The sequence below is a fragment of the Bos taurus genome, chromosome 27 (genome assembly GCF_002263795.3).
Source record: "Bos taurus isolate L1 Dominette 01449 registration number 42190680 breed Hereford chromosome 27, ARS-UCD2.0, whole genome shotgun sequence".
Lineage (NCBI taxonomy): Eukaryota > Metazoa > Chordata > Mammalia > Artiodactyla > Bovidae > Bos > Bos taurus.
The window spans coordinates 35,228,656-35,242,371 of record NC_037354.1 but is presented as its reverse complement, the minus strand read 5'-3'; the positions used below and the strand labels follow the sequence as shown (position 1 = coordinate 35,242,371).

Below are 13,716 nucleotides of genomic sequence, written 5' to 3'. Positions count from 1 at the left end.
TGAACTGTAGCTCACCAGGCTCCTCTCTCCATGGGATTCTCCAGGTTGCCGTTCCCTTCCCCAGGCTATCTTCCCAACTCAGGAATCGAACCTGGGTCTCCCACGTTGCAGGAGGATCCTTCACCATCTGAGCCACCGTGGCTTCTGTTAAAGAGTAAAGGTTCACTGGAACAGGTGTGAAAGCCAATCAAGCTAATACAGGATCTGGTCTTGACATCTTTTGAGGATGATGGAGAATCCATATGCCCTTTGACCCCATCAGAAGTGTGGAGATGTTGACATCTTCAACATCCAAAGGTATGTAGAATGAAAAGATGGGGCTTCCCTGGTGGTCCACTGGCTGAGACTTCAAGCTCCCAAAGCAGGGGGCCCAGGTTCGATCCCTGTTCAGGGAACTAGATCCCACTTGCCTCAACTAAGACCCTGTGCAGCCAAATAAACAAAAAGGAAAAGATAATACTTGTCCCCGCCTGTATAGTGTGATCCTGATGAACTTAAAAACCACACACCCGGATTGCTATTTTGTCTCCATATTTTCCCACGCACTGGGGTGACTTATTTTAGCCAAATCATGTCTTGAAAAGCTTGCTTAATGTTGCACTAATATAATGTTAGCTGTCGGTATGATAATACATTTAGGTTTTTTTCTCCCCTCAGCTTCCCAACTGAAACCAGACAATAACCCGTGGCATTCCATTTCTAAAAACATCCCACAGGGCTTTTTTCCACAAAGGTTCCCATGCTTCTCCAGATTAGAAAACCCTCTAAAATCTGTGCCATCTTTCTGAAATTCTTGCCGTACACGGTACAAGGTAGAGAATCACTTTGGAGATCAGCATGGTGTTTCTTCAGTGTGTCTATTTTTTGGGGTGTTCAAACCTCGACCTTCTCATCCCCTCCCTTCTTCAAACTTGCCCAGATGAGATGGCCATGACCTGGCAGTGACTCATGGTACATGAGTCTTCCAGCCTGAGGCTGGAAGGAGTCATGGAAAAACAACACTTTTCAGCCTTATACCCATAACCAGAGGCCCCCAAATTTTGTCCAGAACAACAGAATTAGATGCCATCAGCAAACTCTGTTCACAGATGTTCAGAGAACGTGTTCATTGCCACTGAACATTTTGAAACCATTCACGTGTGAGGAAAAGCAGAGAAAGTGCTTAGTGGCAGAAACCCCTTCCCCTCCCAACTCTTTCAACACAATCATGGCCCAGGCCATGGCTCAGTGACTCAACTCCAGTGGACTCCTTCCAGCTGAACCCCTCTTTGAGGCGTAGGGGAGATGAAATGGAGATAAAAAGGATGCAGGGGCGTGCATGTTGATTTCAGAGATTAATCAGATGATAAATCAAATATCGTGTGCTTATGTGCTGTGTGTATGTTATTAACTCTCTCTCCATGTTAGGCTCTGTGCTGGAAACTTTTTCATTGTTCAACCACAGGCATAGTGCCACACGTGTCCCCAAGGATCTTGACCTTATAGATACTTAACTCCCAATCATTTATTCCATGCTTATAATAGTCAAAAGAATAAGTATGGGGACTCCCCTGGCCAGCCAGTGGTTAAGACTCTGTGCTTCCAAAGCAGGGGCTGCGCGTTTGATCCCTGGTCAGGGGACTAAGATTCCATACGGTGCTGGGACACTTCAGGGACACTTCAGAGACTCGAAGGACAAGACAAAAGATGGCAAGGTGAGAAGCCTCAGAGGAAATCAGCCCTGCTGACAAGTTGAACGTCTGGCCTCTAGAATCGCGAGGAGATCAATTGTTAAGCCACCCAACCTGTGATACTTTATCATGACCATCCTAGTATACTAATATATGTGGGTGTACATGCTTCATTGCTCAGTCATGTCTGACTCTTTGTGACCCCATGAACTGTGACCCGCCAGGCTCCTCTGTCCATGGGATTCTCCAAGTAAGAATACTGGAATGGATTGCCATTTCCTTCTCCAGGGGATCTTCCCCACCCAGGGATTGAACCCAGGTCTCCTGCATTGCAGGTGGATGCTTTACTGTCTCAGCTACTGGGGAAGGCCTAGGAAACTAATATGGGAGGTATTATAATCCATAGTCTATAGATGATGAAGGAAAAGAGATTAAATAATTCACTCAGAATTTACACTTAGTTCTGAATGGCCAAGGCTGGATTAGAAGACAGTTCTTACGCCTGAAGCACTGTTTATCTTCCCGCCGTTCACCACATAGCACATCTGTCTATCAGCATTCTAACAGGCAAGACCAGTGCTGAGGAAGTCCAGATCAAAGGTCTCCAGGTCACCAATAACTTGTGTGTTCTTCCCCAGTTCAGATGCTCTCTTATCCCTGGTTTCAATCTTCCTCCCTGCCCATTCTCCCCTTAACATGAAAACCGCATCTTCTCAGCAGAGGATACTTGTTTTTAGGACAAAAGCATTTTATCACATGTTAGGATGCTAGATTATATAAGTGATTGTCAGTGATTAGCGCCAGACCTTCTTTTTGAAAAGACTGACTTGTCCAGTTTAAGGAATGAATTCATCAGGATAGCAGGCAAGTGGGAAATATATTTAGGAGAAGAAAGGCCTTCCATCCACTTGAAAAACGTGTATTTGCACTGCTAAGACTGTATGCCTTAAGGGAGTTCAGCTAATGATGATCAAGTAAGATTTCTTAGAGTGTAGAATTTATGAGCAAAGTCAGAAGAATGGTATTATTTGAATAGGAGGTCGGAGGCATCACGTAATTCCAGAATGAGGTAACAGGCACACGTTGGGTCAACAGTGGGATTAGTCAAAACTGTATGGAGGACTGCAATGTACCTGGGGAGACATGAGTGAACTGAAATGAGCCCCAGCCTCACTGTGCACAGTTGGGGACTTTAATCTGGGTTAGTGATTCTGGTTCAGACTTTGCAACAACATCACCTGGGGAGTGATTTAAGAACAGCGATAACAGGTGACCAGCTCTAGAAATTCTGAATCGTTAAATTCAAGGACGTGGATTTTAAAATTCCCCCCAGGAGATGCTGAAAACAGTAGATTTGGAAATGAGTGCCCTCCTGGAGGTATCCCACAAAACTGGTTGGAGAAGATGCTCTGGTAATAGCACTTCAGATGCTGTGGCTCCTATGACTCCAGGATCAGCAGGATTCTCCAAAATCTTTCAGATGGTAAAACCTGAGCTTGAATAATAAATGTGGAAAAACTGCAGGAGAATAAAAAGAAAACGTAGGGAGCAGATGTTTTTCTCCTAATAAAATATGTATGTATCAAAGCAGAGAAATATCAGACTGAAATTCAAGGAAATTCCAAGAAATCTCAGAAAAGTAGCAGAAGCTTTAGTCTACACACACTACAATTATTAAAATCCAAGAGAAATTAAACTCCCCTCAAAATATATCCCTTTTGGGGTCTGTTTTTCAATTAGGGACAGAATTAATGTGCTAAGAAACTCTCTGACCAATGCCATCAAATCATATCCTTTTTAGTCATATACTAAAGGAAGACACACACACACACACACACACACACACACTCACAGTGGAATACTATGCAGCCACAAAGAAGAATGAAATGCTGACATTTGCAACATGTGGATCAACCTTGGATGTATTATGCTAAGTGAAATAAGTCAACAGGGAAAAAATGGTATGATTTCACTCTTATGTGGACATGAAAAAAGCAAAACAAATGAACATTCACAATTAAATAAAGACAAACTCACAGAGAACAGACTAATGAGGGATCTAGGAAGGGAAGAGAGTTGAGAGCGGGTGAAACGGGTAACGGGGGTCGCCTGCGTGGTGATAGATGGTAACTAGACTTGCCGGTGATGATCACTTTGTAGTGGATACTGATGTCAGATTATGATGCTGTACACCTGAAACTTACATAATAAAATAAGTCTTAACAAAAAGAAGAATCCACACAAAGTTACTTCCCTCACATTCTGCCTTCAGCGACCACTAGTAAGGACCAAAACTTTTAAATTAGACTTCTGGTTTAGTGAAGAGAAATCCTTTTCATATGTGGAATACAAACAGATCCAGAAAGAAATCCTATCATGTAAGATGGTAGGTACAGCTGTTATTTCCCTTGTATGTAGAAGTTGAGATCTAAGAGTCACAGCCATCATCCAGTCAGATCTATTTTTTTCCCCTTACAGATGAAATCCAGAGATTAAAAAAAGGAATTTGCTTCAGGCAGAGTTGGGAAAAACCCCAGAACATCAGACTCAGTCTGGTGGTGTTTGTTCAATACTATGCTGCTGCTCACGGAGCAGGAAATAAAGGCACAGGAATCAAACTTCTGTGTTCCTCCTGGGGCTCTGCATGTTGTGTGTGTGTGTGTGTGTGTGTGTGTGTGTGTAAGGCAGATGGAGGAAGAAGGTGCCCACAACAAAAGTCTTCCAACTATTTATCCACTTTTTTTTAAAAGCACTGCTGCACCTTATTGGGACAGGATTTTTATTTCCAAAATTCTATAAGGTAGTTTTGTCAATACATGACTGAACCAAATCCACTATCAATGTGTGAATACATTAAACCAGGACACATTTGTGTGTCTGTAATGATCACTGAGAATATCCAGAAACTTTGTTTGAAGAAGAGTTATTCAAAGGGAGAGAGAGCTTAGTAGCCATTAATCTATAATATTTGTTGAATGATATTCTAATATGTCGGACAAGGCAATGGCACCCCACTCCAGGACTCTTGCCTGGAAAATCCCATGGACGGAGGAGGCTGGTAGGCTGCAGTCCATGGGGTAGCTAGGAGTCGGACACGACTAAGCGACTTCACTTTCACTTTTCATTTTCATGCACTGGAGAAGGAAATGGCAACCCACTCCAGTGTTCTTGCCTGGAGAATCCCAGGGACGGGGGAGCCTGGTGGGCTGCCGTCTATGGGGTCTCACAGAGTCGGACACGACTGAAGTGACTTAGCATAGCATGGCATAGCATTCTAATATGTGTTAGGATTCTTAGACACATTCTAAGATTCAAACATAGACACAATTTCTTACAAATTTAATTAGGAATTGGTCTGTGGTCCCCTCAATCTGGTCTCCAACACTTTTTTTCTAAAGTCTGTTTCATCTTCAGCTTCCACATACTTACTTATTTATCGTTGAGTTGTGAAAAGTCATGTAGGGCTTTTCACCTGAGTAGACCCACTGTGAGACAAGTCTGGAAAACAAAAATCACTATAGACTCCATGTGTTCGGCTGTCAGGGTACGCATTACTTTTGGAAATGTTCACTGTATCTTTCATGAGGCCCCATACATAGTTACCCATCCATGGTCAGGCAGTAAGTCTTACTCTTCTATTGAAAGTCCTTCATGATTCCTTCTCCTTTTGGAGTAAAATTAACACTCAGGCTTGCATTTAAGACACAACTGCCTCTCAAATGATGGCTTCAAATGCTTATGCCCCCTAACCAGAAACTGCCCAGAAATTCTCATACAATTTACCGTCTCCCCACTTCCTTGCCTTTGCAAATACTATACCTAAATGCCAGAATGACATTTTTCCCTCCACCCTCCTAACTTCTACTGTGAAACTTCTCTATGGAATCTTCTGGGATCTCCTCAGGTTGGGATAGGTTTTCTTCAATGTTTTTGCTACTCTCCAGACACACACACACACACACACACACGCAGACACGGATGCTCCCATTGCTTCCTGTTGAAACTGCTATCGTGTATCTCACTGTATTCATTGTAAAATGCTTTCTGGCTCTCTGACAAGGAGACTAGAGATGCTTTCTGACCATGGTGATCCCCACACTGGTGCTTACTACATTTTTGTTGCACAAATGGAGAAGGTAGAAACCCTCATTCCACTCTAGAGCTCCCTGAGTGTGGGAAAGGGAGTCAACTGAGTTACAAGCTCTTCTGGGGAGCCCTCATGTGGGGTTCAGAGGGGCAGATTTAGGCATTCTGAAAGCCGACATGATTCCTAGACCACAGCTTAATCATCTGTTTGTTAGGAAGACTCTCCAAGGGAACAGCAGTCACATTCTCCGACTGCCTTCGGACAAAGGGAAAAAAATACCAGGCAGGCACATATCCTGGGCCCTTTCTCAGTGAACTTCATCTGTCGGAGACTCCTGTAGATACAAACCCTCCTTTGCTGTGGGCTGGGACTGGGTGGCTGAGGAGGTCTACACTGAGAGAGTAAAACCATGAAGCCCTAGTTTCTGATTTCCCCCAACAAGCTAATCTAGACCCAGGGCTTTGACTGTCAGCTCAGAAGAGAACACAGATGTGACCTTATGTTCCGAGATGCTAACCAGGTGCTACTGTAACTGTAGATTTGAAAGGCTACATCTGAGAAATCTTTAACAATTAAAATGATTGAGAAGCATTCCTCATGGAGTTCAAGCGCCCAATAAATAGACAAACAGACACAGGTCAGACTTCTCAGAGGCCTTGCTTCTTTCCTGTCTTTCTTACTATTAATAACATATAAGTACTTGCCACTTCAAAGGATGAAAGAGAATTGTAGCTCCTCGTGGAGAAGCAGTCTAACTTAGTGGTTAGGAAGGAAGGCTCCCTGGATTTGCTTCCTACCCTCACTCACTGTGTCACTGATGAATTCACTGGACTTCCTGATGCTTCACTTTCATGACTACACATACATAGACACACACATGCACAAACATACTTTTATACCACAGTACTAAAGAAGCAATTTAACTCACACACAGACACACACACCAAAAAAAAAAAAAAACACTTAGAAAATTGTCGGCTCAATAGTAAACATTCAGTGAAATTTAGTTGTTATTATTATGATCTAATGATACAAAAGTATTAAGAAACAATTTCATCTTGCAGCTTTGATTTCTTCAGTTACAATGAGCTATCTTGAGATACAGTTGGTCATTCCTGCTCCATAGAAGGATTTCTGAACTGAACTAATCCCACCTGTTCTAGTGATGGATCCCTTCACCTCATATGAAGTAATAAAAAATACCATGAAGTTAAAAATCATCCTTGTGCATTGATGCCAACTTCTGTTCTCCATGAAGGAAGACAGAGCGTTTGAATTCTAATCCACAGGAAGAGGAATTCTTCTCTACACCATCATAGATCGTGATCATATCCAATTGCTTTTTAATTTGCAGCCCCCTCCATGTTATGGTCTTGCAATCAGAAAATAATGGCAGTATCCTGTGAGATAACTGAGTTCGTGTATGCTTATGTGAAAAGTGGTGAGATACGCATGCCCTCTATTGAAAACAACAGAGGCAGAGAATATAGTTATGAGTACAGTATGTGTAATAAATGCAACCTTTGAACAACTGTTCAGCATCTGAGATGTGTTTAAACCCCTTGAGTAGAAAATAAGTTGAATACTTTCATTGGGACCGTGAAATAGGATACCTTCTCTGGAGGAGTTAAGTTACTAAATTTTTTTTTTTCTCAAGCAGTTCATCAGTGTCTTTGGGGGATCCTGGATGAACAGAGAAAATGTGTCACTGACAGGCCCTATCAGAGATAGGAGACTTACTCATTTCCAGAGCTTTCACTTTGATAATCTCCAAATACCATCACTAACCAAGCCTCCCACTGGTCAAAACTGTTTCTTTTTTATTCTTATTTTGGTTTCATGGATATCTTTGCAAACCAGATAGAAATGATAAATACTCCTCCAGGAAAAATGCGCACACATGCATGCACAGAATTCTGCATATTGATTTGTGGTTTTTATGGATGCTGTCATGTAAAAAATTCCTTTTTCATGGAGTGATTTATCTGTAGTAAACAAATCAATTAATATTTTAAAAGGCTTAACTACTTAATTTCTTTTTATAAAATGTACTATTTAAAAACCTGGCATATAACTGTCCCAAAAGATTTCAGATTTTTCACTTTTGTTTTTACCATGATCAGCAGTTTCAAAAACCTTTTAAGGTGTTTTTTTGAAACACTTAGTTCCTAGAGAATTTTTTAATTTCTTTCTGCTAGGAAAGCACAGCAGGCATTGCTATATGCCTTCTTAGAAATATTTTATTATAATTCTATGAGGGAATAAGCAAAGATACTGTAGTATTATTCCCATGTTGGTTTGTAATAAATAAACATTGATAAGCCACAAAATCTTGATCATAATTCAGACTCTGATCCTCAAATATATTGCTTTGGGAGAAATAAATGTACACAACTCTATAGCCACAGAGGAAAATTTTCAAAAATATGGAAAGAACAGCCTTTTACAACTTACTTCCTATGGTACATAAACAACAATATTGATGAGCCAATCTATGCATTTCTATGTCCGTATTTTATAGTTTAAAGTTGGGACAGAGAAACTTCCTATATACTCGAGGCAAGAATTCTCTTTGAATAAATGTGGCAAGCAATATAAAAGCACCTCTTACTCTTAGAGTAAAATCCTTAGAAAAGTTCATAAAACTTTATAATAAAAATCACCATCTTAGTTTTCCTTTGAGATCAATCACCAACACCAAGAGCAGCTAAGTTTATATTAATTTATTAAGGTTGCATATCATTTGTCATGAATAATAAATTATAGAAACCATAGCATCTTTATAAACTATTAAGTGTCTCATATTCGCTTCCTAATGCTTACTGCAGTAACTGTAAGAAATTAAGATTATGTTTTAGCATTAGTCAGAAGATTAAAAAAAACTATAAAATTTGTTCACAGTACTTTGGAATTATAAAGGACCCCATTATTTTAACTTTTGGGTAACCAGTTTGAAATGCATTAAAAACTCCTTACAGACCAGAAGGTGGCGTACAGTTTCACCAAGATGCTGAAAATACTGCAGTTTCTTGAATTTGTTCTTAGATCATACGGTGCACTTTTTAAGGCATTGTCACAAATGCAAATAAATAATCAATTACTGATCTTTAAAAAGAAAAAAAATCTACCAATAGACAACATTGAATCTTGGCAACACTTGGAACATTCAAATAAAAAACTCAGTAAACGATTGCAGCATGGAATTCTCTCTCTTAATCCCCCTCTCCATTCTCCCTCCTCCCTGCTCAATTTGTTTAAGGAAAAAAAAGTTCAGGTTGAATTTCAGTCCTAGGGCCTGACCAGGAGACCCTGGCTGCCAGTCTTTCTCAGCCATCTGTCATCTTCTCATTATGTCCGTTCAGACTCTCCTCCTGACATCAGCGCCAGTCTTTCTCCTGCAGGGAGAGTTTTCCAATCCTTGCCGAAAGCACTTCTCCACTGGAACAGCACAGGCATGAAATTGGTTGGAGTCCTTGTCACCAGTTCATTCTGTTCCTCTCCTGCCCCGAGTCCCGGAGTCCTGACAGAAGAGAAACGTACGAGGCAACAGCAAGATGCTGTGCGTGTCAGGGTCTTACAGACTCACTTGGTCTTTAAATGTCCGTTCTTGGATAATGTCCTTATCCATCCTCTGGTCCTCAGTGAACTTTGATGGAATATTTCCGCAGTTTCAGAAACTGGAAAAGCTTGTCTTTCGTTCTCTTCTTCAGAGCCATCAGGGCTCGTGTCTTCTCCTCTAGGTCTTGATCTATGGCAAAGATGATCTTTGCTCGCTCCTCTGCTTTCTTGTCCCCGGAGTTTCTGAAGAGCCTCTGTAATGCTTCTTGGTCTATGTTTTCGAAGATGTTGCCCACAGCTTTCTTACGTGAGGCTGTGTCGAAGTGGTAGCCGTGGATGGACGGGCTGACTCGCAGCGAGGTGGACATGCTGAAGGCCGGGTGGCTTGGCTTAGCTTTCATGGATGGGGGATTCTTCGGGAATTCAGCTCCCAGGCTCTCCAGAGAGTCTGTAGCAAAATCATTCCGGGACTGCTATTTAAAGTGTGAACAAAAGCTCCAGGCTCAGATTACACTGATGACATCAGAGTGATCTCAAGGAAACATAATCACAGACCAGTTTAACAGTTGAGTTGCCAATGTCCTTCCTGTTCTTGTGCTCAGGGTTACTGAAAGCTGTGTTCAATGACGGGGCAGAAATGAGGAGGGGGGTTCTTTTTAACGCATCTGTGGCAATAGAATTACAGGTTTGGGCTCCTCTGTAGGGAAAAAAAAAAAAGAGCTTAAACCAGAACAGCGCAAAGCGAAGAAACACACATGGTGAAATCTTTTAGCTTCTGAAAATCTTCCCAAACAACCAAAACGAAAGGTTCTGCCAGCCACCGAAAAGTTTTAATTCCCAGAGAAGTTATAAAAGTATAATCCAAACATTTGCCAACCCACATCAGCGCCCTCTGGACTTCCCTAGGCAGGGCAACCCCGGAGCTATTGAGAGAAAGCTTAACAATCAAAGACGTTGATTTGGAGTCTGACGGAGGACTGGGGCTCAGACACTACAGAATGCTGACATGACACAGCCTGAGTCAGTGACCATTCAGAGACTGCGTCTAAGAGCTAATCTGCAATTACTGGATAAAGCTGTAATTTAATAAACATAATGACAATAGGCAATTTCTTCTTAGGCTTGTGTACATATATATCAACAGCAAGGTCAAAAAAGCCAGGAGGAAGAGTTAAAAGGCGCTTTATGTACACAGCACTCAAAAGGGATGAATCGACTTTTTTCATATTTATTTTGGCATCAGTCAGACACAGTCAAAGCAATACATTCTTTGCAAGTTTTTAAAGCTGTGCTTTCCACATTCCACCACATTCAGCCAGCCAGTCCCCAGTGACGTATAGAACACTTACAGTCTGCCCAGAGTTCAGTGTCAGCTTCAAAGTGCCCCAGAGACTCTTCTTCAGGGACCTTCTGCCAGGTCCTAGCATTCTCAAATACAGAGCTGGCCTTCATTTTCATCCCACCTAGTCACCTAGAAAAATGCACATGGACTTCCCTGGTGTTCTTGTGGTTAAGACTCTGCACTCCCAATGCAGTGGGTACATATTTGATCCCTGGGTGGGGAACTAAGATCCTGCAAGCCACATAGTACAAACTTAAAAAAAAAATTCACAAAGGGAAAGAGTGTGGAGAAGATACCTTCCTAGAAAACTGAATTAGGGGCACTTTTCGTGTTTTCACTCATTCACTCATTTATTTAAACAATGTATATTCAAGGTTGACTTTCAGCTGGGCCTCCCCCATGGCTCCGTGGTGAAGAATCCACCTGCAATGCAGGAATGACAGGAACTGCAAGTTCAATCCCGACATCAGGAAGATCCCCCTGGAGGAGGGCATGGCTACCCACTCCAGTATTCTTGCCTGGAGAATTCCATGGACAGAGGAACCTGGCAGGTTACAGTCCATACGGTTGTAAAGAGTCGGACATGACCGAAGCAACTTAGCACACGTGACTTCTAGCTAGAACCTTTCTAGACTTTGGAAATATAACAGGGAATCACACTAGATCAAGTAAAAAACAAAACTTCCCTAACTTACCTTCATGGAGTTTGCATTCTTCTGGGGAACAGACAATAGGAAAATGTGCATTTGTAGTCTAGGTGACATCAGAAGGTAATGCATGAAGCAGGTTGTACAGGAGACGTAGGGGAGGGTTGGAATTTGGTTAGGAAGTTCAGGGAAAGCTTCTCAGTGTGACCTTGTGCAAAAACCTGAGGGAGTAGGCAGTGCAGACACCTGGAGGAAGGGTGTTATAGGCAGAGGAACAGCAAGTGGCGAGGCCTGAAGATAAGAGCAGGAGTGGAATGAAGAAAGACAGCCAGGAGGTCAGTGTGGCTAGGGCAGAACTAACAGAGAAGAGTGAGAAGGTGACTTGAGGTGAGAAGGCAGGGGGAGGAGGGCGGGGCTGGCAGAGTACACCCCTGCAGGCTTTCTCATGAAATTTCCTTTTTACTTTGTAAAACATCGGTGGTGGTGGTTGAGTCGCTAAGTTGTGTCTGACCTTTGCCACCCCATGGACTGTAGCCCGCTAAGCTCCTGTGTCCATAGAATTCTCCAGGCAAGGATACTGGAGTTGGTCACTGTTTCCTTCTCCAGAGGATCTTCCCCACCCAGGGATTGAACCCGAGTCTCCTGTGTTGTAGGTGCATTCTTTCAACTGAGCTTCCTTGAGAGATATTTCTAGGCCAGCTGTATTCAACTCCCCAACCATGGAAGCTGATGCTTGTTTTGGGTTTTTCAAAGAAGAAGCATATGTTCTGCTGCCCATGACTAGGGATTTAGTGGCATATCCAGCACATCTTTGTGGCAGCTTCACTAATATAAAAATGGTGGTTATTCCATTGTCAAAAAGTCTATAAACAATAAGCAATGGAGAGAGTGTGGAGTAAAGGGAACTCTCCTACACTATTGGTGGGAATCTAAATTGGTGAAGCTACTATGGAAAACAGTATGGAGGGTCCTCAAAGAACTAAAAATAGGACTACCATATGATCTAGCAATCCCATTCCTGGGCATATATCCAGAGAAAACCATAGATCAAAAGAACACATGAAACCGTGTTTACTGCAGCACTATTTATGATAGTCAGGACGTGGACACAACCTAAATGTCCATTGACAGATGAATTGATAAAGAAGTTTATATATGTAAATACAATAAATACTACTCAGTGACGAAAAAGAAAGAAATAATGTCATTTACAATAACATGGATGGACCTCAAGATTATAGTAATTGAAGTAGGTCAGATAAAGACACAGCATATAATATTATTCTTATGTAGAATCTAATTTTTTAATGATCTAAATGAACTTATTTACAAAACAGAAACAGAGTCACAGATTTCAAAAACAAACTTATGGTGACCAAAGGGGAAAATTAGGGGGGAGGGGTACATTAGAAGTTAGTCATGGACACACTACTATATATAAAATAGACAACCAATAAGGACCTGCTATATAGTACTGTTCAATATTCTGTAATAATCTATGCAGGAAAATAATCTTAAAAAAGAATGGATATATGTATATGTACAACTGAATCCCTTTGCTATACACTTGAAACTAACAAAACATTGTAAATCAATTACATGTCATTAAAAAATAAAAATAGTTATTACTACAGCAATAGTATTTTTACTGACTTTTTATTTTGTGGCATGCAGAGCACCAAGAAATTGACATTACCCATGTTAATTGTCATCGCTCAAGGCTTCATAAACCTTTTCATGCTCTGCCCTTTGTTGAAGTGACTCATGTAGGCTTGTGATGTTTATCCTTCTTATTAATTAATCACAAATTTTGATTCCCAACATGCCACTGTCCTTTGAAGTATAGACTCATTTACTCAGTTAGTTAACTGCATAATTACTTCATGACAAATAGATGGAGGAAACGTGGGAATAGTGGTAGATTTTATTTTGAGGGGCTCTAAAATCACTGTAGACAATGACTGCAGCCATGCAATTAAAAGACACTTGGCTCCTTGGGAGGAAAGCTATGACAAACATAGACAACATATTCAGAAGCAGAGACATCACTTTGCTGACAAAGGTCTGCATAATCCAAGCTATTGTTTTTCCAGTAGTCATATACGGATGTGAGAGTTAGACCATAGGGAAGGCTGAACACCAAAGAACTGATGCCTTCGAACTATTGTGCTGGAGAAGACTCTTGAGAGTCCCTTGGATTGCAAGGAGATCAATCCAGTTAATCCTAAAAGAAATCAACCTTGAATTCATTGGAAGGACTGATGTTGAAGCTCCAATACTTTGGCCACCTGATGCAAAAAGGTGACTCACTGGAATAGACCTTGATGCTGGGAAAGATTGAGGGCAAGAGGAGAAGGAGACGATGGAGGATGAGATGGTTGGATGGCATCATTAACTCAATAGATATGAGTT

The 13,716-nt window shown here is 41.4% G+C and overlaps 1 protein-coding gene across 1 annotated transcript; it reads right to left on the bottom strand.

Annotated features, from left to right (window-relative positions):
* Positions 1–8,465: 8,465 nt before the first annotated feature.
* TCIM (transcriptional and immune response regulator) lies at positions 8,466–9,767 on the bottom strand. The gene has a single exon (NM_001035490.2). The coding sequence runs from the start codon at positions 9,714–9,716 to the stop codon at positions 9,396–9,398; it is 321 nt and encodes a 106-aa protein (NP_001030567.1). The 5' UTR covers positions 9,717–9,767; the 3' UTR covers positions 8,466–9,395.
* Positions 9,768–13,716: the final 3,949 nt, after the last annotated feature.

Bases quoted from the DNA above. Each gene is read 5' to 3' on its own strand.
- TCIM (NM_001035490.2), bottom strand. From the start codon at position 9,716: ATGAAAGCTAAGCCAAGCCACCCGGCCTTCAGCATGTCCACCTCGCTG.